General features: G+C 37.5%; 5 protein-coding genes across 8 annotated transcripts in view; 4 read left to right on the top strand and 1 right to left on the bottom strand.

Moving 5' to 3' along the window:
- Positions 1,634-6,558, top strand: LOC18769659 (transmembrane and coiled-coil domain-containing protein 4). The gene is made up of 15 exons (XM_007204567.2): positions 1,634-2,200; positions 2,364-2,445; positions 2,554-3,195; positions 3,436-3,601; positions 3,717-3,869; positions 4,026-4,123; positions 4,295-4,386; positions 4,518-4,588; positions 4,674-4,809; positions 4,974-5,033; positions 5,136-5,218; positions 5,287-5,363; positions 5,470-5,540; positions 5,873-5,930; positions 6,138-6,558. The coding sequence occupies exons 1-15, from the start codon at positions 1,971-1,973 to the stop codon at positions 6,258-6,260; spliced, it is 2,142 nt and encodes a 713-aa protein (XP_007204629.1). The 5' UTR covers positions 1,634-1,970; the 3' UTR covers positions 6,261-6,558.
- LOC18769567 lies at positions 7,861-10,280 on the top strand. Its single transcript, XM_007202549.2, has 5 exons — positions 7,861-8,085; positions 8,599-8,765; positions 9,236-9,311; positions 9,662-9,734; positions 9,848-10,280. Exons 1-5 carry the CDS (start codon positions 7,932-7,934, stop codon positions 9,966-9,968), a joined length of 591 nt encoding a protein of 196 aa, XP_007202611.1. The 5' UTR covers positions 7,861-7,931; the 3' UTR covers positions 9,969-10,280.
- Positions 10,867-14,081, top strand: LOC18770675 (protein FMP32, mitochondrial). Of its 4 annotated transcripts, XM_020568503.1 has the most exons (9): positions 10,867-11,068; positions 11,154-11,167; positions 11,269-11,610; positions 11,784-11,915; positions 12,041-12,100; positions 13,238-13,314; positions 13,425-13,481; positions 13,587-13,653; positions 13,738-14,081. In XM_020568503.1, the coding sequence occupies exons 3-9, from the start codon at positions 11,410-11,412 to the stop codon at positions 13,855-13,857; spliced, it is 714 nt and encodes a 237-aa protein (XP_020424092.1). In that variant the 5' UTR covers positions 10,867-11,068; positions 11,154-11,167; positions 11,269-11,409; the 3' UTR covers positions 13,858-14,081. The 4 variants fall into 4 exon arrangements, with proteins under 4 accessions (XP_020424092.1, XP_020424091.1, XP_020424090.1 ...); XM_020568502.1 differs by lacking the exon at positions 11,154-11,167 and having other exon boundaries at positions 11,168-11,610; XM_020568501.1 differs by having other exon boundaries at positions 11,154-11,610.
- Positions 15,598-17,954, bottom strand: LOC18771703 (cytochrome P450 84A1). Its single transcript, XM_007203581.2, has 2 exons — positions 16,818-17,954; positions 15,598-16,604 (listed from the first exon to the last, which is right to left on the bottom strand). The coding sequence occupies exons 1-2, from the start codon at positions 17,754-17,756 to the stop codon at positions 15,984-15,986; spliced, it is 1,560 nt and encodes a 519-aa protein (XP_007203643.1). The 5' UTR covers positions 17,757-17,954; the 3' UTR covers positions 15,598-15,983.
- LOC109950411 (glycine-rich protein 2-like) overlaps positions 25,395-25,743 on the top strand; it is a 2,050-nt gene continuing 1,701 nt past the window's right edge. The window contains exon 1 of the mRNA XM_020569016.1: positions 25,395-25,710. Coding sequence (XP_020424605.1) covers positions 25,395-25,710 — 316 coding nt within the window. The remainder of the gene's footprint in view (positions 25,711-25,743) is intronic.

Raw genomic sequence — 25,743 nt, 5'->3', positions numbered from 1 at the left:
TTTGGAATGCTTTTAGGAACCACTTATGTTCATGAGCATTTTTATGGATGTGCTTCTATTAAAAGAATGCCTATAAAATTTCTTGAAACTATTGCTTTAGTGATTCCAGGTGCATCTATCCATAAGTGCTTTTGAAGTTGTAACCCTAAGGGCTCGTTTGGTACACCGTATTAGACTATGGATAGGAGTAAATAATCTATGTCAGGTGTTTAGTGTCAACTTGTATTATTTAATTACCCAACTATTTTATACGGGTTGGGCTTTTAATACTCTCCTTACCTGATTAATTAATACAACCCACACACCCTGGTTTAGATAATACACCCTTAATTATACGGCCAGGAAAAAAGAACACGCGTTCTACGAAAAAAATCAGACGCTCTTTTCATCTTCTTCTCCCTAGGGTTGTTCTCTGTTATCTTCTCCACATGTTATTTTCTTCATTCTTCTCCATGTATCCATCTCTCACTCTCTCTCTTTTTCATACTCTCTAATATGCTTTATATATTTCAAATTTTTAGTAGAAATTAGGTTATGAATTTTTCTTTTTTGGCATTTTTTTTAATCGAATGTTTTCTTTGTATGTGATATAGTGATTCGACATTGTAGGAGTATTTAGATTGTTGGTATTAAACAGAGTATTGCCAGTTTTCGTCCAAAAACAAACAACTGTGCTAGTGTTGGTAGTTTAGTTGAATACATACATACCTGACGACTAGAAGAGCAAAATTACAAAATTAAAATTGTATGAACTTGAATTCTAGGAACCATTTTTTTTTTGTCAATTGCTATTAGAAAAGCAAAGATGGACCTGTCTATTAATGACCAAATTAAGGCACTACGGCTAATTTTGGAGAAAGCAAGTGATGAAAAACCATTCCTGACATTGGATGGTGCTATGAGAAAAACATTTGTTCTTCTCTTACTTGGGGCGACGGAGTTGTGATTCACTCTTTGATGTAGTTTGGTTTATGAACAACTTTCTCTTTTGCTCTTATCACCTTAATATGTGATAACTTTGAATTATACATTATTTGGTACTGTTTTTATTAACGTATGCGAGTATGTTGGAATTTTTATGAGATACTACAATTATAATAATAGGTTATATGAAAAAAAATCTTGGCAAAAACAATTGAAAAACAAATCTTGTCATATGAATCTTACCAAAAAAAAATTTGTGTCATTTGAATCTCAATTTTCATTAAAATTATTAAAGATTTTATTTATTTATTATTATTATTATTTATAAATAGTCTGATCTGATGTTATCCGAAACATCACCAAACACAGTATAACTTAGTCAGATTATTTATCCGGAACAACACCAAACGCCTTATAATATTATCGATAAATAGTCAGTACTCTCTGAAACAGATTAATATTATCCGACAGAAATTAATCAGTACAGTCCGACTACCAAACGAGCCCTAAGTACTTATAAAAGTTATTCTATCAAATACTATCACAAATGTTTTTGGTTGTCCAAAAATGCTTTTAGACCTGTCAAAAGCACTCCCAAATAACTAATTAGCTATTCCTGTAGGAGTATTTTTCTTTTTAATGTAATGTTGGAAGACGTCCCAATGATAAAACAAAAAGTCTCAATATTAGTCCAATTATGAATAAATGCTGTCTAATTTAAGGATAGAAAATAGTATTTTGATTTAATATTTTTTTAATGAGAAATTAGCAATTTGAAATGAGACGTGTAGCAAGCTGCAAATGTATCGAAAACAACTCTTCACGTTGCCGCGTGGGCAAGCAAATAAAAACGACGTCTGGGCTGGCTGTCTCTGGTGCGGAGGAGCCAGGAGGAGGAGAGCGTCGAGGGCTTCAGGTTGAATCAACAACAACATTGCTAATTCTCGCGCGATTGAATTTTGGTCACTATTAGTTTGACCGCAAAATAATTACTACAATTAACACAAAAATCACCGAACTCCCATGAATTCAGTTCTCTGAGACTCATGGCAACGACGTCGTTCTTGACGCCGACGCAGAGGTACGCCGCCGGAGCTCTGTTTGCGTTCGCTCTTCACCAGGCTCAGATCCACCAGACCCATCCCCTGCGATTGTCCTCTGGAGAAGAAGAATCAACCGAGGAGCGGACCAGTAGTGTCAGCAGCGCCGACTCCGTCTCCGACGGCCCGGAGCTTTGGGTCCATGAAAACTCGGGTCTCCTCCCACCCGTTTTCAGGTCCATTTCACTCCTCAATTTCATTTTTTATATATTTATTTTATCTGATCTTTCAACCCTGAATATTAGTGGAGCGGTGCAGTGAATTTATATAATAAGGGATTTGAATTGTTGGACTTTCGCTACCCTAAGGCATTTTCAATATTGCTCATGTTGTGAATAGGTTTCTGGAGATTGATTCTGCAGCCTGGTCCGGACTTCAGGAAAGCGCTGCTACTTCTCCTGCTAGCCATCATGTTGGAGCAGTACGTCTGTTTGTTCCAATATTTTGATCACCATTTTATTTTGGGTTAATTTTATATGTTGTTTTTTTTTTAAAATTATCTTTGCTATGTTTTTTGACTTTATCATAGTTCTTGAGGTTGCTTGCTGAAGAAGGTGATGATGGTGATAAGGATGGTTCACAAAGTGCAGATCAAGAACTTGCTTTGTCCAGAACTGTTGATGCTATGGCACTTAGCATGGAAAAGACTTCAGAGTCTTCCCAATCTAAGAAGGAAAAGCATCGTGAATATGAAAATGAATGCCGTGAGAAATTCTCCACAGCTGAGGTGAAAAAAAACATTGAAGCAGCGGATGAGCATTTGGAAAGTCCGCAGGAGAAAAGGTCCACAGCTGAGGTGAAACAAAAAATTGAAGAAGAGGATGTGCAGTTGGAAAATCTGATGCAGAAATGCTCCACAGCTGATGTGACACAAAACAGTGAAGGAGTGGGTGCACTTTTGGAAAATCAGCAAGACACTGGTGGTAATCTGGTTAGTGCCAAAGACGCACTTGCGGCTAGCAGTGAGATTCGTGAGAAAACTTTTGGAGAGTTGACGATGCTCAGTTATCAGAGGAAAGTTACGGTTCTCTACGAGCTTCTTTCAGCTTGTCTGGCTGATAAACGGGAAGACAACAAGAAATGTACCCGTCGAAGAAAGGGTTATGATGCTCGGCATCGTTTAGCTCTGCGATTGCTTGCAACTTGGCTTGATGTCAAGTGGATGAAAATGGTATCTATGTTCGTCCTCTGATTTCCCTCCTTATTTATTCTACATGTGCTTAGGTTGAAATGTTCTTAGGTTAGTTAGGTGTCTTATGATATGATCAGTAAGAAAAGATACCTCCTCATTTTCGTTTTTAATGACCAAGATCGGGATAGTATCGTATTTCGATACAAATGGACAGCAACTACATTCCCTTCTTCATTATGGTCACGTTTTATGCTTTTTATCCTAAACTTCGCTTTGTAGGAAGCCATTGAGACAATGGTTGCTTGCTCTGCAATGGCATCAGTGAAAAAGGAAGAAGAAAAAGAAGAAACCCAGTCACCAAAAAACAAATGGGCTAAATGGAAGCGTGGTGGTATCATTGGCGCAGCTGCAATAACCGGAGGAACGTTGCTGACAATAACTGGTGGTATGAGACCCTAAAAAAATCTTTGCTTATTGTAGAAGAATTTAAAATCCTTCTACAAATTTTTCAGCTTCAACGGTTTTGGTCTTGCAATTTGTGTAGTTTTACTTTTCTACAGGATTAGCAGCCCCAGCAATTGCTGCAGGACTTGGTGCTCTAGCTCCAACATTGGGCACTCTCATCCCAATAATTGGAGCAAGTGGGTTTGCTGCAGCTGCAAGTGCTGCCGGAACTGTTGCTGGTTCTGTTGTTGTTGCTGCATCATTTGGAGGTGAATAGGTTTTTTTTGCTGTTGAATCATCTGATTTGCTCTTTATTGTTTCTGTGGGATATATCTTTTGTTTCTACAAACAGTTTCATATTTCATATTCTATTGTATTTGTGCGAACTAATTTATGGTCTACTGCTCACTCTCCATTCAATCAAGCTGCTGGAGCTGGACTCACAGGGAGCAAAATGGCTAGAAGAACTGGAAGTGTCGATGAATTTGAGTTCAGCGCTATAGGAGAAAATCATAACCAGGGCGTGAGTTTTTTGTAGCTCCAAATTCTATTTTAATTTTTTTTTCTTCTTATTATTCTACCATAGGGAGCACTTTTACTATAGTAAGGTGGGCTATCATTTTGTTTTTACTCTCTCTCTCTTTACACACACATAACTATAATTAGTGGTAATTTTTCTCACCTTATTTCTCAGAGGCTAGCAGTTGAGATCTTGGTTTCAGGATTTGTTTTTGATAAGGAAGATTTTGTAAGGCCTTGGGAGGGACAGGATGACAATTTGGAAAGGTACAGATATTTTTACTACTCTTCAACATGTTTGAAGAACCTGAAAATTAAACTGAACTGATCCAGGCCTTTGAAATCCATAAATGGAACTTACAGATGAATTATCTATTATGACCTTAACAAATCTATAGGTATGCGCTGGTCTGGGAGTCGAAGAATCTAATTGCAGTCAGCACTGCAATTCAGGATTGGCTTACTTCAAGTAATTGGTTTGAATTATTGTTATTTACTGGTAATATGACGATATAAATTGCACATGATATTGAGATTACCTCTGGTTGATGTAGGAATTGCAATGGGGTTGATGAAGCAAGGTGCAATGATGACTGTGTTAGGCACTCTTGTTACTGCACTGGCTTGGCCTGCAACATTACTTGCAGCTGCTGATTTTATAGATAGCAAATGGGCAATTGCTGTGGACAGGTCCTTTTTCTCCCTTATCAAGAAGAGTGGGAAAATCTTTCTTTTAAGTTCATTCTTATTTGTGATTTCCAGAAGCCTTGGTCAGGAATGCTGGAGTTACTCTAGAGTAGCAATGTTTGTTGTGAGTTTCTATCTAGACTTGTTGAACCTTTTTTTTATTCCAGGTCAGACAAAGCAGGAAGGCTGCTTGCTGAGGTGTTATTAAAAGGAATTCATGGGAACAGGTCAACATCATAACTTGAAATTATTGTTATCTCATTACTTCAGAAATTCCTGAAAAACCAATCCGAATAATTTTTGTTCGCTCGGAATTTCGTGGATTTCAGGCCTGTAACACTGGTGGGTTTCTCACTTGGAGCACGAGTAATTTTCAAGTGTCTGCAGTGTTTGGCAGAAACTGAAAAGAATGGTAAGTGATAATAATTGCTCATCTATCTCCTCTATCCTGGATTAATAATTATTTCTTTATATTGGCAGCTGAACTTGTAGAAAGAGTTGTTCTTCTTGGAGCACCCATCTCGATCGCAGATGAGAAATGGGAAGCTGCTAGAAAGGTGATTGCAAAATTGGGTTTTTTTTTTCCTTTTTCTCCACCTCCGAAGTTTGCAGAGTTTTATTATAACTTTGGTGCAAGTGTTTACTGCCTCCTGATATTTGCAGATGGTGGCTGGAAGATTTGTCAATGCCTATTCCACAAATGATTGGATGCTTGGGATTGCTTTCCGTGCCAGGTATGCAGAATGGGAGATTGTTTTGGTACAGCCTTTGGTCATACCTGCAAATTTTAGGAATTAGTGGTTGATTTACTGTAGGAAACATGTTAGGCAGCTCTCTCTCGCTCTCCCCTTAGTGCCCAAGCCCACCAGAGAACGCATCTCAACCTTGAACTAGCTTACAACTTGATGGCTATACACTTGTTTATGAATACAATTACGTGCCCATTTCAAGGATTTGATAGAAGGAAATGGGATGGGGTGGGGGTCAGTTTATTGCAGCTCTACTATGCTGATAAATTGTTATTTGTTGATTTCCATAATAGTAACTAATGATCACTTTTGAACAGTCTACTTTCTCGAGGATTAGCCGGGATTCAACCAATAAAAGTTGAAGGGATTGAGAATGTAAGTTTTCTCTTCATCTCTCTCCGTCTCTCTCTGCCATCTCAGTTGCTCTTGGGAGGCACATTACTTCAACTAGAATTCTGTGTTCCCTGAATAGAGCTTACTGCTTCAGATAGTTGCTGAAAAGCAGTACATAACTTAGAGTTCGAAGGGGGATATCGATTGAAACCCTTAACAACATCAGTATGCTTTCTTTGGTATTTGCAGGTTGATGTAACAGATGTGATTGATGCCCACTCTTCCTATCTTTGGGGCGCACAGCAGATCCTGGATCTGCTTGAACTGGAGGCGTATTATCCTGTTTTCCGGAGCACTATTTGCATACAATGAAACTGTAACTTTACTACCACCACTCTTCCTTTTCCTGGTTTGCGTTGGGGAAGAAGAACTCCAGGTGGATCCAGCTTCTTGTTTCCGTACTTGGTCACTCCATCCATGTCTCTCTTCCACATCTTACTGTAAGAGAACAAAAATGCGTCTCAAATGCCTGAATAAAATGTGTACATATTATGAGATATCTTGCTCTTCTGGTAATGTCCTTGTGTTGTGCCCTTTGCCTGTATACTATTTGAGAAGGCTGGATATCTTCATTTAACCTCATTTAAAACAAAAAGTTTCTGGGCAGACAGGGTTGGGCAGTTAGACAGGGCAGTGAGCCCGACTCTTTGCACCCAAGTTCGAATTCATCTCCCATATATTAGATTAATGAGTAGTTAACTTTAAACTATTGCTTGTATTAAAAATAAAAAAAAAGTTTCTAAATATCTTCATTTAAAAACCAAATACATATAACTCACAGTTAAAATAAAATTTCACCATATCAGATGTTAGTAAAACTATGGATTGTAAGATGATTCATGCAATGCCTTACTGAAAATGAGAAGATAATTGTTTTCTTGATACAAATTATAAAAAAAAAACATTGGGATAGATTTTTTGAACAAATCAATATACTAAACTATTTTAGGTAAGAAACGGTAAAAAAGAATTGTTAAGTGAAAAAAAAAAGTCCGGTAAATTCGTTAAAAACCTACTTGTTACACTTTATTTTATTATTCCGTGCGAGTAAAACCACGTATGACGCCACCCTCTTTTTTTATAAAAAAAAATTGAAGTACGGCTGTACTATTTAAATACATTATATTTAAAGGATATAGCCGCTCGGCTATACATTAGTTTGTACCTTATAGATATTAATTTACAACATATCCAAAGTAGATATTAATCTTCCACTATATGATATTTTAATATAATTTGTATAGCATATGTTATTCTTATTCAATAATATGTAAGAATTATTTCTATAATACGTGAATTTTGTGTGTCTTACTGAAAATTTTGTAAAAAATGTGTATAAAACATTAGAAATACTTACATACATGTACAATACAACTATTGTATGTTTGCTTTTTTTAAAAACGTGAGACATGTATAGAACACAAATGTATTGTTAAAAAATTCATACGTACATTTATATATATATATACATATGTAAAAGACTATAGCTGTTCGTCTATACTATTTATAAAAGATAATTTATAAAAAAATTAAAAAAAAAAGTAACTCCGCCGAGCTAAACTATTTTAAAAATAAAAATTAGAGAAAAAATCTAGTATAGCCGCACGGCTATACTATTTACTAAAGAAAAAACAGAGCCTGTGTGAAATAGTATCCGGGCGGCTATACTGTTAAATTAAAAAAAAAACTGTGTATAGCCGCTCGGCGATACTAATTTTTAATATATAAAAAGAGAACCCCAGCCATTAGGGGCCACGTGTCAACACATGCCTGTCTAAAAAAATTACAACACCAAGTATAGCCGTGCGGCTGTACGATTCATTATTTTTAAAGAAGACTATCGATTATAGGCCACGTGTCAAAAACGTATAGCCGCCCGGCTATACGCAAAATGGGGGTACAAAAAAACGAGAGAGCCAAACCCGCGCGACAGGATGAGAAGAGAGTCAGAGTCACAGTGAGGACGACGCCGACGCCGACGCCATGGCTACGAATAAGAGTACAGAGAAAGAGAAAGGCCCAGAAAAAGTCTCGAACAAAGGGAGATCATGCAAAGGAACACTTTATTATTCAACCGCTCTCAAATCCAAAGCTTACAATCCTATATGCCTCGGCGTTCCTCGCACCCTCCCTCAAGGTCTCTCTTTCCCTGTAAAACTTCCCTTCTCTTTTTCCTTCCTTGTTATTTTCCGTTTGGTTCTCGAGAAAAACAAACAATTAAACATTAGTTCCATCACCAACCGACCTATTTTTTTAATTAATTCATGAGACATCTGATCGATTGCGGAACTTTCGGTTCTCTTAGAGAATTCTAACTTTTAGGGTTTCGGTGTCTGAATTCTTTCTTCTTTTTTTTAAATTTAAATTTTGTAAACCAGGTTTTAGCTTTTCACGTTAGATTTGAGATTCATTCATGAAAGTTTAGGTCAGGAAAAAGTCATCATCTTGAGCTGCAGACAGCATATATTTTTGCTTTTCCTATGAAGGATTTATCTTTCTTTGCTAGTTTTGAAAATTTGATTTTAGAACCACATTTATTTTTTCTGGATTATATTGTTTGCTTTGTGCTCTCCTTTTTGCCAGTTGAAACTTTTCTTTTTATACGAAAGTCGTATTGGCCTACCTACTAATATGTAGATTTGGTGACCAGTGCCTGACTCAGTAGTTGCAGCAACTGAGATGGAGGCTTCTAAAGAGGATCGACATCTTGCTGATTTTCGTTATGCTTGTGCTGGTTACTCTATGTATTTGGATCGAATTAAAGAAGACCCTTCTCAAAAGAACACATCAGAATTGCCCGTTTGTGTTGGCTTGGAGGTAATCTCTCACCCTCTCTCTCTCTTTCGCTCAAAAATTCACACACAATGAAACATTTTGTTATGTGCTTATATGAGATGTGGGGGTTCATGTGCTTGATTATTGACTTTAATTGGTTGCTTAAATGCATGGAGATTTGCAATTGTTTTTCTTTGTCTTTTAATTTAATTTTGATGTTAATTGGATTAGTTATTACTTTACCTTGCTTTACAGTTTACATAATGAGATCATGTTATACGAGATCTCAATATGTTGTATGATAATGATAATCAGCTATGAGCTATTCACGGAGGTCGTGACTTTTGAGTTTTTGGTGCAAATTGGAGCGGGATTGTTCTTAGATAGCTGGAAGTAATATGATCTGTGTAGCAAGTTGACTTTATGGGCACATGAAATTTCTAATTAAACAGCTCCTTTTGCGTGCATTAGTTTTTGTTTAGCAAGCAATCTGACTAAATGAGTTGCTGCAGCTTTTGGTTGGCAAAAGAATCCATAAAACGTCACCAGCTGCCGCTCCTCTTTCTACCCATGTTCATCACAAAGAGGGTAAGGAAAAAAAATTTGTTTACCAGTCTCTTTTTTTTTTACTTGTCTTTCTCTTTCCAGGTGTTTCTTACAATAGTTTGCCTTCAATATAGTCAAGGTCTTCCTGCAAAAATGACATGTAGATAGTGAGGTCGTGTGAGTATAATTCCATTGAACTTAGCTTAATTCTGCTAGTTACTGATATAGATTCCAGAGATGGTCACTTTGGTTAAGAATATATTAACTATATAGTATTTGGTTTCTATAAATGATTTAGAAAAAGTTGTGTACCAAAAATAAGTATTATTTTTTCATTAAATGTTACATTATCATCTGTTGTCAGCTATTTATCCCTTTTCTTTACCTTCTAGATGCTCGTGAAGTCCCTCAGACTCAGAGGCACCAACCACCTACTCAATCTGCCGGAACTGTTTTCTTGAACAAGTAAGCATATGATTAGACTATTCAAGTGAAGAATATGAAATCCTGGTTTTACGAAACTTTAAGCCTTATTTCGTAAGGGTTATCTTATCTGGTGTTTGTTAATGAATGTTTAGGTTTTCAAGAAATGCAGATCTTGTTGCTTCAGGGGTGACTAAGAACGTGTATAAAGTAGGTAACTACATAAAAGGAAGTCTCTCAGATTTTTTGTTCCCATACAGAGGGAGATCAAAGTAAGATGGCTTGTGGAAGATATTGGACGAACGAATAAATATACTCAAGAAGCGGGATTTGGCTTCAAGTCGACCTGGTTTCTGTGCTTGTTTATAACACCTCACTCCACATTTTGAGCAATATAATGTTAGTGCAACTGTTAGTCGTAGGTGGTGATTATTATTTGTTCTCTAACTGTTTATTTAGTTGTGGAGGAAGGTGACATGAGGTTCTGTTTTTTTATTTTTTTGGGGTCTGAACAAGAGGTTCTGTTATGTATGATACAATGAAATCCAAATTGAGCTATTTGCTAATCTTACCGTACGATTGCCGTAACACTAGCGTACAACCGTGATATATGCTACTTTTAACGTTATGATTCTCATATGCAACCTTTGTATAACCTTTCTCAGAGAACGGGTCGCATAACTATCATGTAAGGGAATTGAATGTAGCTGAGGTGTTGTTGCAAGGAAGGAATGGAGTTTATGTCTCTTCTCTACACATGCATCTGTCTGTGAGCGAATGTACCTGTGCAAATGTTCATGTACGCATACGCATGGGCGACATTAATATCCGTGAGTCGTGCATACGCACGTGTGAGCGACATTAATGTACCTGCTCACGCACATCTTGATATTCATTTTTCTCTTGACATATTCGAATTCCAATCCATATTTTTTTCTTTGCTCTTTTATTTTTAGGTAATGGGGGTTTCTCTGACTAAACCAGTAAGAGTAGCTGAAGATAATGTATTGGTCTTGTGAGCTGGTTCATTAGAAAAGCCAAAGTTTAATTAGCAGCACCCCCGTGAGTCCATGACCAATGGACCTGCCTGCCTCCAGCTAAAAAGGTCGGATTTATCGTAGAGACGATAATACAACTACTTAATTAAGAAACGTGCTTAAGATAATTAGCAGTTTGTGTTCAATTATTAGTAGTTCGCAAAAACTAAAAATAGAAAAAGGTGGTGCGCGCTGTTTGGGGCAAAAGCTAATAAAATAGCAGCAAGCAAGCAAGCAACCGCGAAATCAAACCCAAACTCTTTCTTTGTTGATCCTCTTCTCTTTCTTCTCTTCGCGAATCCCGAGAAGGACACAAGGACAAACAAGCCTATTATCCAGGTTCGTCCTCTCCTTTTGGATTTCTCAGCTAACAATAAAGCCTTCTTTCTCTTCTTCTCCTAACGCTCTTAGCCCCGTTTCGTAGCTTTTCCGATACAGGTACTGGATCGGATTCAGTTTTCGTTTCATTATTGCATTCTCGCGTTTCCTTGCATTTTCTCAGTAACCAAACGGTTCGCATATCTCTTCCCTGTGTGAAGATTCTCTCATTGTTCTTCGCGCGATTTGTTTGACCAATCAAAGGAAGGTTTCAGACGCCGATTCAGAATCGATTGATATTTTTGGGGCTTGAGATTTTCAATTAGCATTCGGAAATCAGGTTCTGCCGAAATCGAATTCGAATGGCCGCTGCTGCGGCTTGTAAACGGGTCGGGCAATTAGGAACCAATTCGGGGTTCGGATTGTCCGGTTTCGGAGGTCCTGCTGCTTCGAAAGTTGCGGTGTCTCCGTCTTTGGAGTACAGGCATTTGGATTGCAGACTGATTTCTCAGCTCGTAAAATCTAATGGAAAGCGATTGTTTCTCGTCGACACATTAGCCTTGGTGAGCAATCACATCGCTCTCTTACATTCAATTTTCCAAATTCACTTATCTATACGATGTTATTTGAATTTCTGAAAATGACAAGTTTGTGAAAATCTCAAATGGCAAAAGAAATTACAGTGACATCGGAGTAGGCTGTAATTGAGCCTAATTATATGCTGCATTTCGTCTAGGTTAGGAGGTTAGAGGGCCAAGGCGTGCCCTCAAAGCATGCCGAGGCGATAACAGCTGCCATTACTGAAGTTTTGAACGATAGCTTGGAAAATGTGTCTAATTCATTTGTTTCCAAAGGAGAGATGCAGAAAGTAAGTGATTCTCATTTTTACTGTTACTTTTCTATGCTTGATTACCTCTCTGTATATTGGCGTTCATCAGTTCATGACGAGACAATTTAATTATCCGATTGGGTTTTTTGTGTGCATAATATCAGACCGAGATGATCCAAGAATCCAATTTGTCCAAATTCAAATCCGAAATTCAAAGCGCACAGGTACTTACTAGTTCCTTATGTTAATCACTACGTCGGGCTGGTGGTTTTCTATTTGATTGTTGTTGAATTTTCTTTCTGGTAATCTCTTTGTTTGGTTCTTTTGGTAAACCAAGAACTTATGTCGCTTGTTAAACTTCTGTTGATTATGAGCAGCCAGGAATTGTGGATTACATTCTTCTAGTTCCCATCCCAAATCTTATTATTGTTATTATTGTCTTGCATGCAAACATTGTAACTGAGTGACATTTCTGGAATACCCTTTGTAATTGGTCACAACTTTCAGTTGTGTTTGTCGTGCATAAATAACCACTAAATCATTGATGGTGTGCCAATCCAGATTAGATTTTCAACTGAAACTGTTGTCTCTAATCTCCCGTTAACACCAATAGACATGATTTTAGTGCTTCTCCTATCTAATTTTGAGTTAGACTAAATAGTGATCTTCGTGAAATATGCCCCTAGTCCCTGCCGTTTTTGTATGTGTGTGAGAGCATTATGATAAATGATTGTGCCCCCATCGTGGCTGATCATAATATTTGGACATTAAAATGTTTAGTAGTGCTCATGGACCTAAAGTATGATGCCTCCATTTTCTGGGTGGCTGTTGCATGGTGTGGCGTGCTTCTGACTGTGGATCTTACCAGCAACTATAAGCCAAACATTTAGGATTTCAGTCATACATTTGGTTACTTTGGTTGGCATTTCAGTCTCCTAATCTTCTATATTTGATTTTCTGGGCATGAATTTACTAAACTATTCTATGAAGACCATAATTCTCATTTCATAGGCAGCATATGGGAGATGGAATGAAATTAAGGAACCCATTTGGAACCAATTTTATATGTAATTGAAATTTTTTCAATATATTGGAAAGGTTGACAGCCATGTCTTTATCTCTCTTTAACTTTCTTGCCATATTTACCAATATGGATATAATTGATCACAGGAAGGATAGTTATTGAGTTATCTTTTCCAAGTGACCTTGATTTGTTGGCTAATTTGTTTAAAAATTCCTTGAAGACTCTAAAGAGGCTGAACTCTTATGTTATCTAAAGAATCCTTGCAATGAAAAATAAGGATTTATTAGTTCCTGGGCTAGCTTCTTTTGGTAATTTCATTGAAAAATATGTGATGCAGGGACACCATTTTTCTTTGTTGCAACATGAGACTGAAAAACTTCGGAATGATATAGAGAAGATGCGTAGCGAATTGAGGTCTGATTTACGGAGTTACTTTACTGTTGTTTTCTGTCTGTTTCCTTGTCAGTATGTGTTTGCTTTTTCGTAATGATCTTCACGATGCAAATATTTTCATTGTGATGCAGGTATGAAATCGACAAAGTTACTGCAGGGCAGCGGTTGGACTTGAATCTTGAAAGGGGGTAAATGAATACATTAAAACTTTTTATCCTCTGAGCATCTCAGGAACCTCTGTTTCAGTCACGATTTTCACCCTCCTTGTTCATTCTTATGGTTATCGAGTGTAGGAGGATACGGGAAGAGCTATCAAATCAGAATGCAGAAACTAATAACCTTACTAACAAACTTGATCGGGTGAGAATTGGAGTGTATACTGTTCCGATTGAACTAGGAGTGGACAATTTCTTATACTAACTATTACTTGTATATTATTACCAGGAAATTCATGCTCTAAGGGCACAGGTGGAAGCAGCAAAATATGATGTCATAAAATACTGCATAGGTACTCTTGTTTCCATTTCTGCTGTTGGTCTTGCTGTGCTTCGTATCTTGTTGTAAACGTTTTTTTATAGTTAACGATGACAAAACCCAATAGGGGAAACTGGGAAAAAGGTTCATTCTTTTCAAGGTGTTGTATTTTTCTTTTCATTTTTTTGGGTGACAAGCTGTTGTATTTTTAAGAAATATGATAAAGATGTGAAAGATTAGGACATTGTAAGTGGGGCCTAGCCCGAGGAAGAATTCAATTACGCAATCCAAATATTCATCTTGTTAGAATTCAATTAAGTCCTCTCTCTCTCTCTCTCTCTCTCTCTCTCTCTCTCTCTCTCTCTCTCTCTCTCTCTCTCTCTCTCTCATGTGCCAATATGATGCAAGTCCAACGTCAATAAGTTTGTTGGGCTGGGTTTGGCTGGGTCTGATAGCATCTATTAATAATTTTGTTTCTTTTTAAAACAAAAAACCAAAAAAACCTTCCACTAATAGCTGTGCAATTAATCAGTGACTATTAAGCATCCTCTCATTATAACTCCTAATTATTCAACACTAGATGAACAGTTCAAGTTGTAACCCTTATTTTGTGACTGAAAATCTTTGGGAGTTAACTCAAATGGGGTAAGGAATGAAATTGGAGTAATAGGTTATGACGAGTAGTTAAGAGTTCGGTTTCCTCCAATCTAACAAATAAAAACGCATTCATCAATCTATCTCTAGGTCTTCTCTGTACACATCTACATCCTGGGGTGTTCCAAAGTTTGATCTCAAAACTCATCAGTCTAATTTGAGTGCGGCATATACACAAATGCAATACAGAGGCCTTAAAAATAAAATGGAGTGGGATGGAAATAGGTTGGTGTGTTTGAACTGGATTGGATAGGATAGTATTCAACCCCACTCCATTTCCCAAACGCAAGCTAAACTTCTAAGCACAGTGGGGTCTTATTCAAGCACCAGGCCACCAACTTTACAAAAAGGGACAAGGATGGATATATAATATACAAATATCCTACTGAATCTGATTGGATTACATATTGGTGGCCCTTATGTCCTCTATTGTCCATATCCCACGTTTGTTGAAGATGGGAAATCTCAGATGGAACCTCCCTCCACCTCACCTCACCTCTCAACCTCATGCCCAGTCTCATTATTCTACCCAAAGAAAACACAAGAAAGGCCTCACGTCCTCCTCACTTGTCCTCACTGCCTACCTAAACTCAATATATTTTATATATCCCTCTCTCCTTCTCTGTATCAATTGTACCAAGTACAAACATGTTTTGTTGCCACCAGGCCCATTACAACACTTTTTTGCACGCAAATGTTTGATGCATATTGCACCACTCCAGTGCTCAGTACTAGTATAATTTTCGTGAGTACCTAGTATATTACACCAAGCGCATTACAACACTCTTTTGCATGCACATGTTTGATGCATATTGCACCACGGGCAGGGCGGCTACCCTGATACTCCGTATTGTATAATTGTGTCTATCTCTTTCATCACATGATTGATTTATTGAGAAACTTCGTCAATGGACCCACCAAAATACTTTGCTCTAACTCATTCATGCACCATAGAGCCTTATATTGAGATTCACATTTAGCACTATATAGCAAGTGAAATAGTCAAAAGTGTCAATTCTTGGAGTTGCTGATGACAGTATGAACACCTTCAGTCGCAAGCATATACAAACTTAATATAAATATTCACACATCCAGCCACATATCTTCCCTAAAGTCACGAGAAAGAATTGCAAATTACACAAAATTATATACCAAGTGTTTGCAATAATAATATTATTTTTTTTCCACTGTGACAAATATATATATTTTTCAAATTGATCCATTATTTGAATACAATAGTAAGGGAAAAAAAAAAGAGGAAAAAGAGAGAAAATCCAAGACAAATTTCCATACATATGAAACAAATCAAAGAGAGTGTTTATACACAAAGAAAGAGAATACAAATTCCCTCATTTCGTTTTTCCAAAGTCTCTTTTCAATTATTTGTTTTCTGGGTTCTTCCCAAATATTTTAAATATAAAAAAAAGGAAGAAAAAAAAAAAAAAAACCCTGCAATTTACCTGTGCGTCGCCGTTTCATTGTTATGTATACTTGAAATTTTGGGACACCAATTAACACATGCAAACTCTGTTTTTCTCATCCTCGTCATGAGATCATCAGATTCAGAGTGGACAAACCACCCTTTTACTCGGTACGGCAATGAGTCGACTCGCTCTGGGAGCGGTGAGTCCAAACACGTCGTTCATGTCGAGCTCACTGGGTTTCATTCCATCAGGCAACTCCCACGTAAAACAGTGGAGCAAATGCCCCACCGCCAACTCCAGCGAGTACAACCCGAGCTGCATGCCCGGGCACGACCTCCGACCGGACCCGAACGGAAGGAACTCGAAGTTGCTCCCCTTAAAGTCCGGCACACCTTCTTTCAAAAACCTAGAGGGCTTGAAGGACTCGGCGTCCTCCCACGAGTCCTTGTCACGCCCGATGGCCCACGAGTTGATCATAACGCGTGACTTTTTAGGGATGTGGTAGCCGGCCACCTCCGCGTCCTCCGCCGTCTCGTGGAGGAGCAGTGGAATCGGAGGGTGGAGCCGCAGTGTCTCTTTAAGTGCACATTTTAGGTAAGTCAACTTCTCAAAGTCTCCCTCTTCTGGTCGGCGATCAAGACCCACCACGTCAGCAAGTTCTTGTTGGACCCTCTTTAGCTCCTCTGGGTTCCTCATTAGCTCTGCCATGGCCCACTCTATCGCCGATGCCACCGTCTCTGTCCCGCCAAACATAACATCCTGCATGCAACACATGTCAATTAATTAGTTCATTTATTTAGTTTACTAAATGACTGATATGTTACGTTGTTGGAATGTGAATTTGATTCGTAATCAATTCAAAATAATATTATCCGATAGAAACTTACAGTCTAACAACATAATACGTAAGCATTTTCAGATTTTTCCGAATTAATTGTGGTTTTATATGGTATAGAAAGCGCAATAATTTACCATGATGATGGCCTTGATGTTATCTCTAGTAAGGTTGATGGCGTTTTGCAAATTGTCGTCAGACTCATTTACTTTGGCTTCATCACTGTAAAAAGCCAACAATTCATCGACCATATCAGTTTCACCGCCATTCGATCCCTCACTCTTCTTCTTCTTCTTCTTCTGTATGTGGTCGTCTATGATGCTGTCGATAAATCTATCCAACGACTGACGAGCCCTAGCCAGCCTGTTGTTGAGCCCCTGAGGGTCAACCCAACCAAGGCAAGGAATAAAATCCGCAATATTAAAAGCCCCGAACAACTTCGAAAATTCCTGCAATATCCCAATAAACTCATCCTGCCCTTCCTCCGAGCTCGTCCCGAAGGCCGCCCGATAAATAATATTCTTCGTCAACGAAAAAACCAGCTCCCCTATATTCACAGCCGAACCGGCCTGAACAGCGACGGTACGGACAGCCGTGTCCACCTCGTCCCTCACGGCGTCCCAGGACTCTGCGCGCTTCCGGCTGAAGAGCTTCATCACGCAGAGCTTACGCATCTGGCGCCAAAAGGGACCGTAGTGGGCGAAAGCCATGTCGGCCCGGTCGTAGGTGAGGTAGCTGATGGCGATGGTGGCGGGGCGGTTGGAGAAGATGTTGTCCTGGACTTGGAGGACCTGGCGAGCCACGTCAGGGTTTGAAATGCCGACCATGTGGAGGAACCCCATGCGGAGGTGGAAGATGCCGCCATATTGCTTGGCCAGTTTGGCAAGGCCTCGGTGGGTTAGTTGGTCCATCATCAGCATGTTGCCGATGATGGGGAGGCCTGTGGGGCCCGGTGGGTAGGGGGAGCGTCTTCGGGACCGGTATAGGAAGACTAGGCCGGAGAGGAAGAGGAATGGGATGATGAAGAAGAGTGTCATGGGTTGTAGGGGTTGCAAGGCTTGGAGAAGAGAATCCATGTGGTTTGTGTTTTTTTTGGGTGCGTAGAGTAGTTTGGTGTTGTGTGCAACTCAAAATGTTGCTAAGTTGGATGAGATATTATGGGGCCTTTTATATACAAAGTTTGTGTGCTGCTGTTGAATTTAGTCACGCGATTTAGAATTTAAATGAATTGAATAAATTGTCTTTTATTTTTGTTTTAATATTATTTTATGTTTTGTGGTATGGATGGAAGTTGGACTATTGTCTCTGAATGAGTAAGCGTAAAACTAGAAGACTCTGGGAAAAGACTGGGAGATATGGATTTCCAAACTGCTTTGACGTATAGATACGTACTAACATTCCTTCTTTATAAACGGTGATGAGGGATATTTATCTGCAATATGTACATGAGTTTAGATCAATTAGTCAAAGCGGTATAAAGGCATTCTTCGCCTCTTTGCAGTCGACTTCGATTCGATATAAAATAAAATATAAAATTAACAAAAAAAAAAGAGAGTAGGTAGCTTTTACTTTATTTTTGTGAAAATTGCTTTAATTTGACTTTGTCTGAAGTAAAGCAATTGAATACTTCTAGAATTAATGAAATTAACAGAGAAAAAAAAATATTATGAAGCTTCCGTATATGATTGAAAAGTATCATTTTTCTTTTTTATTTAAAGAATAAGAAGGTGAAATAACATTGTTTTAAGAATATTTTTTATTGAAAGTGGCGATAATATATTAAAATTACACGCATTATACAAATGATAGGACTTGAAGTCAAGACTTTTAGAGAGTGAGAGATGTATAATTAAGTTAATTGCAAGAAGTTAGTTAGCAGAATTTAAATTGGTTATCTCAATTTCCCGCAATTGAGTAACTATATTGTAACTTGCAAGAAATGAACTCAACTTTCGCAAATATGTATCACTAATAAAAGAACAAGCAAGCTCAATAATAAATGGTGTGCACGAATTTCAACAAATGTTAAATGAATGTTCCGAAAAGTTCCACCATGGCTGCAAGACAAAAAAAACATATGCTGCAATTGTGGACTTTCCTCGAACTAGTCACATTTAACATTCGGGTCCAGTATACTTTGTTTAATTCACAAAATTAATCAGGAAAAACACTTCATGATGGCATGCCTCATTCATCTTCTTTTTTTTAGTAGTACTAAGTCCCTTTCTAATGTGCTAGATTTTGTTGGCAGAAATTTTGTTATAAACGGTACTTAAAAAACCATCCATCTTAACCGTATCTTATCATTTAACATTTTTAAGCCAAAAAATAGTGACCCGGATAGGTACATATTTCACTAAATAATTTATTGAATTTTTGTTCCTTGAATTTTAATTCAAATTGATGGTGCTTAGAAAACAAACCGAGCTTGTTTTGGGAGTTTCTATTTGTCTTTAGGGTTAAAGCTAGCACAGCTAGCTGGCCACCTAATTCTTTATTCAACGTGAATGATGATTCATTAGTGTATAGCAAAGTGTATGTTTGAGGCTTCACATAACAATTGGTCAGTCTGTCCATGTGAAAGGTGAAAGATTTGATGCAGGACCTTATACATTTCAGGTAGCTGTCGAGGTTTAGACATTCGAGCAATTGACTGTTTCATCTCACCATTTCAACCTCTTTTTTCTCTTCCAAATATTTTATGGAAATGCAATGTGTTAAATGGTGTTGTGTTTAGTTAATATACTTCAAAACTAAGATAAGATTACAGAATTAGGAGATAAGTAGCTAGATTGCGTGTTTTAGCATCATGATAACATCATCATTATTTTAATAATTAATTCAATGCCTGTGGCCTGTGCCCTGTGCCCTGTGGGATTTGATTTGATATTTTCCCACTCGTTCATTTTCATCAAATAATATTCATTTCATTCATCCATTAGCAGTGTGAATCGCGCTGTGGAAAACCTCAGAGCACCCAAAGCCATGCCTCATTAGTTGATAAATCATGGCCCATTTTGAGGTGTCTAAATCATTATGACTTAAATCCCCCAAAAATGATAAGTTTAGATGTGCTAGTGGACCACCACTTCAGGCCAAAAAACTGATGTGTATTTCCGGCCTAGCGACCAATGTTTACCTTTCTAAATCAGACATACATCAAGTTCTAAATCCGACCCCGGATATTGGAAACTAAAAAGTAAAAACGACTGCCTCACATAATTAAGCAAAGTATCGGTCAACATCTTCAACTGCCACTTGTAAAAATCCGCATTCTTAATCTTGTCATATACGAAATACGACACATATCATCATAACGTGTCACGAAATTAAATTTTAATGTACGTTATCAATTACAGCAACAAAACAAATCATATCATAGAAAATCCAATACAATTTTTAACTCTTTGGCAATTATAGCCCCTTAAAAATTGAAAAGAATATTAACTACCATGGGACATTTCCAAAAGGGATTGTCATGCATAACGGGTTACATACGCACACATATTTCTGATTTAGTGTGAAAGCTCTTGTCATGTTAATTTGCCTCTAATTATGAGTTGTGAAAGATAAGTTGTACTTAACAACCGCCCAAATTAATGATGAAATCTGATTGCTCGAAGAGAGACACAAAAATTCTTTTGGTTTACCTAAAATTTAAGACGAACAAAAAGTATATGATTAATATTTAAGATATGCTGGGTTTGTCAAAGATGCATACATGTATATTGTATAACTTGTATTGACCAAAAACCACAAATGATCCTTGTAGTTTACGGTAATCGGTAGCCATCGTGGTTTAATTTTGTAAATTTAATTTGTTATCATTTTTTATCGTATGTTCAGTTTTCGTCAATTTGAATAACTTGTACATCAAAAGCCTACACAGTCTCCGAAACGTCACTGAATCAAGACGGGGTGGTAGCTAGTTTGGCCGGGAAGTTTGAATTGTAGTAGGAGAGAGAGAGAGGATAGCCAGAAGATTGATCATCAAAGGGAACAGTCTTTTTTGACAAAAGATATGTCTTAGTTTTGGCTCACAGTGCACATCATTGAGGGTCGTCACCTTTTTTATTTCATTGAATTATTTTTTGTTTCATTGAATTAATTATTTTTTGTTTTTTTGGACGAAAACAGTGAATTAATTATGTGTCAAGACAGACTATAGACTGTTTACTTTTGCAATTTTTCTGTAACTTTCTTTTGTTTTGTACGTATTTTCCTTCCTTTCTCTTGGCATTCTGATCAGACAGAACATTTTTCACACGATTTGAACTTCGAAAACAAAACCCAGTGCAAACTCTTCTGGAAATTCGTAGAACTTGATAGAAACAGAGAGAGACATTTCATTTTCACCTTCCTGAGACCTAGCAAACGTGATGTCATTGTAGATTATGACTAGTAACCATGCATGCACCCGTTATACACAACGATTGTCTCACTCATATGAGTAGCACATGACCATTAATGTAAAGATATATGATTATCCATTACTTAATGGAATTGAGTTCAATAATTTTAAATATGTTTCTAGTTAGCTAGTTCACATATCTTAATAAAGCTTACTTGGATTATAAGTAAAATGACATTAACCCCACAAAAAACCAAAACCAAAACCAGTAAGTTTGAAAGCTTCACTCCACACTTCCATCTTAACTGACATACAACTTTATTTCGTAAACAAAAACAAAAACAAAAACAAAAAAAACAAACAAAAAGCAATCAGTAAGTTTGAAGTTCGAAATACAATTGTTGTATGAAAAAACATAAAAAATTATACCAATTGCAAGTACGTAGCTGTCAGGAATCTAATAAAGCAGAGGCAGTTCATGTGGGGGGAGAGGAGGGTAGGTTCATGAAGCTTCCAAAGTTTTCCAGTTTTTCAAATAAAATCAATACAAGGACTTTTGCTGCTGTGTTTGCTTATTTTGAGCCAACGAATTACCAAAATCATCTCATCGAATTAAATGAGACTCCCAGTTTGAGGGAGATGGAAGCAGCTTGGTTTATCACAACGCAAACTGCTTGATGTGTCTTCCTTCCTGCAATCCCACCACAGATGAGCAATAATTAGGTAAGCCATTCACATCTTTCCTGTCTTAATCAACACACACTCGCAGTTTCATCTTTGTCAATGATCAAGATGGGCAACACCTGTTTTGATCTTATTGGAATCTGACGAAAACGACATCGTCCATGAAAAGATTTCACCCCGGCAATTGAAAGTGTGAAAAACCAACACAAAACAATGGACTGTCTCTTAATTGTGGCTGTATTCAAAAAAAGAAAATTTTAAATTAAAAAAAAAATCTAGAAGCTCCCTTGTGACATGGTTCATATGGTTATATAGCCGGACAATTTCTTACTTCATGTTTAGTCATTGTGACCTCACCATCAATCTTCCTCCATTTCATGTCAATCTTTTTACTTCTCTTGTTACATAATGCTCTCATCACCATGATGGATCCATTTGCTTGTGCTGCTGCCAAAAGCTGTTTCATCTCATGTTTGAATTTTTTTTATTATTTTAATTTTTTGCCTTTTTAATCATACAATTGTTGATGAGTGAGTGGTATATACTAGTGGTGGGAACATATCACATTTCAGATAACATTGTTTTTTGGATTTTCTCTTTCACTTCCTGAAAAACAAACCTCAAATCTTCAATTTCCTGGAGCACACAATTACAAAACTTTGTGGGAAACACCCACAATTTAATTTCATTAGAGTCCACATATATATAGTTATTCTCTTATCCAGATGTCTCACGTTATTATCGTGCGGATATCATTGTAAATAAGGAGGAAAGCAGGAATGAGTAGTGATAAAATACACGCCCTAAAACGTACACCTCAACTTATAATTTCAAATCATTTTTCTTGTCAGGGGACTTTTTCCTATTTGTGCTTGAATTTTGTCAAGGTGAAGAAAATTTAGGCCAAAAGTTTCGGCCATTAAAGGCATGCAGTAACTCTGCTGCTGCTGTTGTTGCTTATTTATGTATGCATGACATGTTGTGGACGCGTTTTTTTGTTTTTTGTGTTAATTATTATCTGCAAATAAATGGTCGTTTTTTTTGACATATGAAGTCCATGATCTCGTGTTTGACGTGTTCATATGAGAGTAAGTGCGGTGTTTTGACGACCATGAATTGTTTGTTTGTTGGGTGGTTTGGCATTTTGCAGAGTTAGGTGTTTGCACAATTCAGATTAATTCCAGAACACAAAGCTTGGAGTGGACCTGACCCCCGCGGTCCTGCAACAATACCTATATGGAAATTTCTATGCTAAATCCATCTGATTACCGAACAAAACATGTTTAATTAATTAATCAACAGATTAAGTGATGGTGATTGTTGAAACAGAGAGGTCAAGAACCCTTCTGTGGGTTTTTTTCTTTTGTTCTTAATTGGTTTTGCGTCTCCAATGGAAATTTGAAACGGTCTCAGCAGGATCACCCAAGTTCCACTAACTGAGATTTATCGCAATAAAAAAACACAAAGGGGAGGATGATGTTCACTTCTTTTATTAGTTTCAGAAAGAAAATTGAGGAGTTGATGTGGAAGTTTGCAACAAAATCTTAATATAAAACTAGAATGCTTTTGATTTGGTCAGATTGTTTACTTGGGTGAGTTTTCTTTCCTCTAGATGTGAAACCAGATTAACACTTTATGACAATCTGATAGGTCAAGTAATAAGATGATGGGTTCCGTAAATGGCTAAACAAAAGTGAAACAAACGAGAACATAAGCATTGTCTTAGTGGGGGAAAACTGGTTACTAGACTGTGAGTTTAGTTTTTTTCCCTGAGTTTCTTTTAGCTGTTCAGGATGGTATCCTTTTGTATGCCTATTCTGTTTTTTAATGAAAGCTTCTTTGTCCAAAAAAAAAAGAAAGCATACATGTCATATGTAAACATCGCTAGTTTGGGAAGAAAACTAGGGAAGGGGGTGGAAAGTGAGGACAAAATCTAACATCACCAATTGAACTGGTGAGAATTGTTCAATTTTGGAGTCTTTATCTCTTTGAGAAGTGATGTGAGGACAAATGTAACACTTCCTTTACTTTTGTTTTTGTTTTTCAGCATCCAAAGTTCAGAGGCCAGAAATCAAGCTCGAACTCGAGATTAAGGTTTCGATACTTAGGGTTAGGAATCAAACCCAAGGTTGATGTGCAGTTTTAGGCCTATAATTTGAGGTTCGAATGGTAATGTTTGAAGCTTGATGTCTAGTTAGGACTTAAGTCTCGGATTTAGGGCAGAATTCTAAGTCTCTCATCTCCTAGGTCTGAAGTTTGAAACGTATATAGGGAAACTGCACTATTGATACTCCATTCTAACTTTTCTTAAGGATTATATTAAACTCACATCTTCAAAACTTTATTTGAAAATAACCTACCAAATGCTTTTGTTTTTTAAGTGAAAAAATGTTACTAGTTTTACCATGAGGGGTATTGGGCTGTCTCATGCTGAACACAAAACTACTTAAATAGCTTTGGGCCACCAGAACATTGGACCAGGCCCTGAAACTTTCTACCGAACAATAATTGTTCGAATTCAAATTCAGTCCACCATCAAACTTGGATCGTTTTGTAATCTGCCACATCCATGGACCAAACCCAACTCTCAACTTTCTTCTTGTGACTAGTCCGAATGCATAGACAAAAAGTTCGAGACCAAAAGAAAAAGAAGGCATAGCTTAAAGAAATGGCAACTTCATCACATGGAGAAATAATGGCATGCACCCACAACTATTGGGGGACCTTATGTGGATTGCACTAATCAACATCTCCACCACAGACCTGGAGCCATTATAAACATATATATACTAGACAGCACCACCACCCTCCCCTCTTCTCTCCTTGTCCTTCCAATTTTTTCACGTGGCCACCACTTGTATTCTCATTCCATCGTGAAGCCAAAGGAACCTCAAACTCTCGTCCACCCACTTGTGAATTATTTAGTTTATGTGGAAGGAAGCACAGCTGAAACAACTTAGTCCTTTAAAGTCCACATTGCTTTTGCTCAAAGAAGAAAACCTAAATTCTGTTTATTTTGACTTGTTACCCTCTTAATGAATCAAGCAAGTTTAATTAGCACGATAAAGTATACACTAATCGAATTTGTATTGCAAAGGATCCATTAGTGTTCGGGTCCTAACATCCGTGTGTTACCGTGTAGTGTATGTAAGTTTAGCATGTTATCACCCATTTCAATAATAAAAAATTAAATTTGTATTAATTAATCTGAAGGACAGGGATTCGAACGTGCCTGACAGATAAACAAGTTGCTTACAGAGGACCAACTGGAAGCTTTTCAGTATGCTAATATACAACGAAAGTGGTGGGGGGCTTGGGATACAAACAAAACAAAGATGGGTATCTTATATAGAGTTAACCAGAGTGATGGAAATAAGAGACTTTGGCTTTTATAAAAAAGGAAAAGCGTGCAGAGGTCACGCAAATAATAAAAAGTGGGGACAAATTGCAAATTGCGCAACAAGTCATCAAATATGATATCTCACTACTACTCTATGTATGTACTATCTCTTTTGCAGCCTTTGGGAGGGGTTAGGTTAGGGTTTGCTACTTATTGGAAGTTAGTTATAGTGGGAGCTGCATTGCCAATTGGAAGTACAATATATTCTATTCAAAGAGTATAAAGAGGGTTGGGGATGACTTGGGTTTTTGCATTGATCTCAAGTTCATGAGGCAGAAGATGGAGATTAAGGGCAGCGTGTTTGGAGTTTGTTTAGGTCTTGCTGTTTTTTTGAGCATGTGTTTGGTTGATGGGCTCGAAGATTCTGATGCAATAGATGGTGGCATTAATGCTGGGTTTAATAATGCCACTGCTGCTGTTATCCCCAAGCTGACTGCTTCATCTGATGAAGTTTTAGTCAAAAGCAATAACAATCAAAATGGAGGAGGAGGTGGTGGTGGAGGAGGTGGAGGTGGAGGTGGAAATGGTGGTCAAGGTGGGGGAAGTGGTGGCGGAGCAGGTGGTGGGAATGGTGGAGCTAGTGGAGATGGAAGAGGTAAAGGAAAAGGTAGAGGCCACAAAAGAAAAA

Source organism: Prunus persica, chromosome G7, assembly GCF_000346465.2.
Source record: "Prunus persica cultivar Lovell chromosome G7, Prunus_persica_NCBIv2, whole genome shotgun sequence".
Lineage (NCBI taxonomy): Eukaryota > Viridiplantae > Streptophyta > Magnoliopsida > Rosales > Rosaceae > Prunus > Prunus persica.
This window is presented reverse-complemented; position numbering and strand designations above follow the sequence as displayed.

Coding starts and splice junctions, on each gene's coding strand:
- LOC18769567 (XM_007202549.2), top strand. CDS start 7,932: ATGGCTACGAATAAGAGTACAGAGAAAGAGAAAGGCCCAGAAAAAGTC. Junction 8,766..9,235: donor CCGTTTGTGTTGGCTTGGAG/GTAATCTCTCAC, acceptor GAGTTGCTGCAG/CTTTTGGTTGGCAAAAGAAT. Junction 9,312..9,661: donor CCATGTTCATCACAAAGAGG/GTAAGGAAAAAA, acceptor TTTACCTTCTAG/ATGCTCGTGAAGTCCCTCAG.
- LOC18770675 (XM_020568502.1), top strand. CDS start 11,410: ATGGCCGCTGCTGCGGCTTGTAAACGGGTCGGGCAATTAGGAACCAAT. Junction 11,916..12,040: donor CCAAAGGAGAGATGCAGAAA/GTAAGTGATTCT, acceptor GCATAATATCAG/ACCGAGATGATCCAAGAATC. Junction 13,654..13,737: donor TTACTAACAAACTTGATCGG/GTGAGAATTGGA, acceptor TATTATTACCAG/GAAATTCATGCTCTAAGGGC.
- LOC18769659 (XM_007204567.2), top strand. CDS start 1,971: ATGGCAACGACGTCGTTCTTGACGCCGACGCAGAGGTACGCCGCCGGA. Junction 4,124..4,294: donor GAGAAAATCATAACCAGGGC/GTGAGTTTTTTG, acceptor CTTATTTCTCAG/AGGCTAGCAGTTGAGATCTT. Junction 5,219..5,286: donor GGCAGAAACTGAAAAGAATG/GTAAGTGATAAT, acceptor TTATATTGGCAG/CTGAACTTGTAGAAAGAGTT.
- LOC18771703 (XM_007203581.2), bottom strand. CDS start 17,756: ATGGATTCTCTTCTCCAAGCCTTGCAACCCCTACAACCCATGACACTC. Junction 16,605..16,817: donor ACATCAAGGCCATCATCATG/GTAAATTATTGC, acceptor TGTTGCATGCAG/GATGTTATGTTTGGCGGGAC.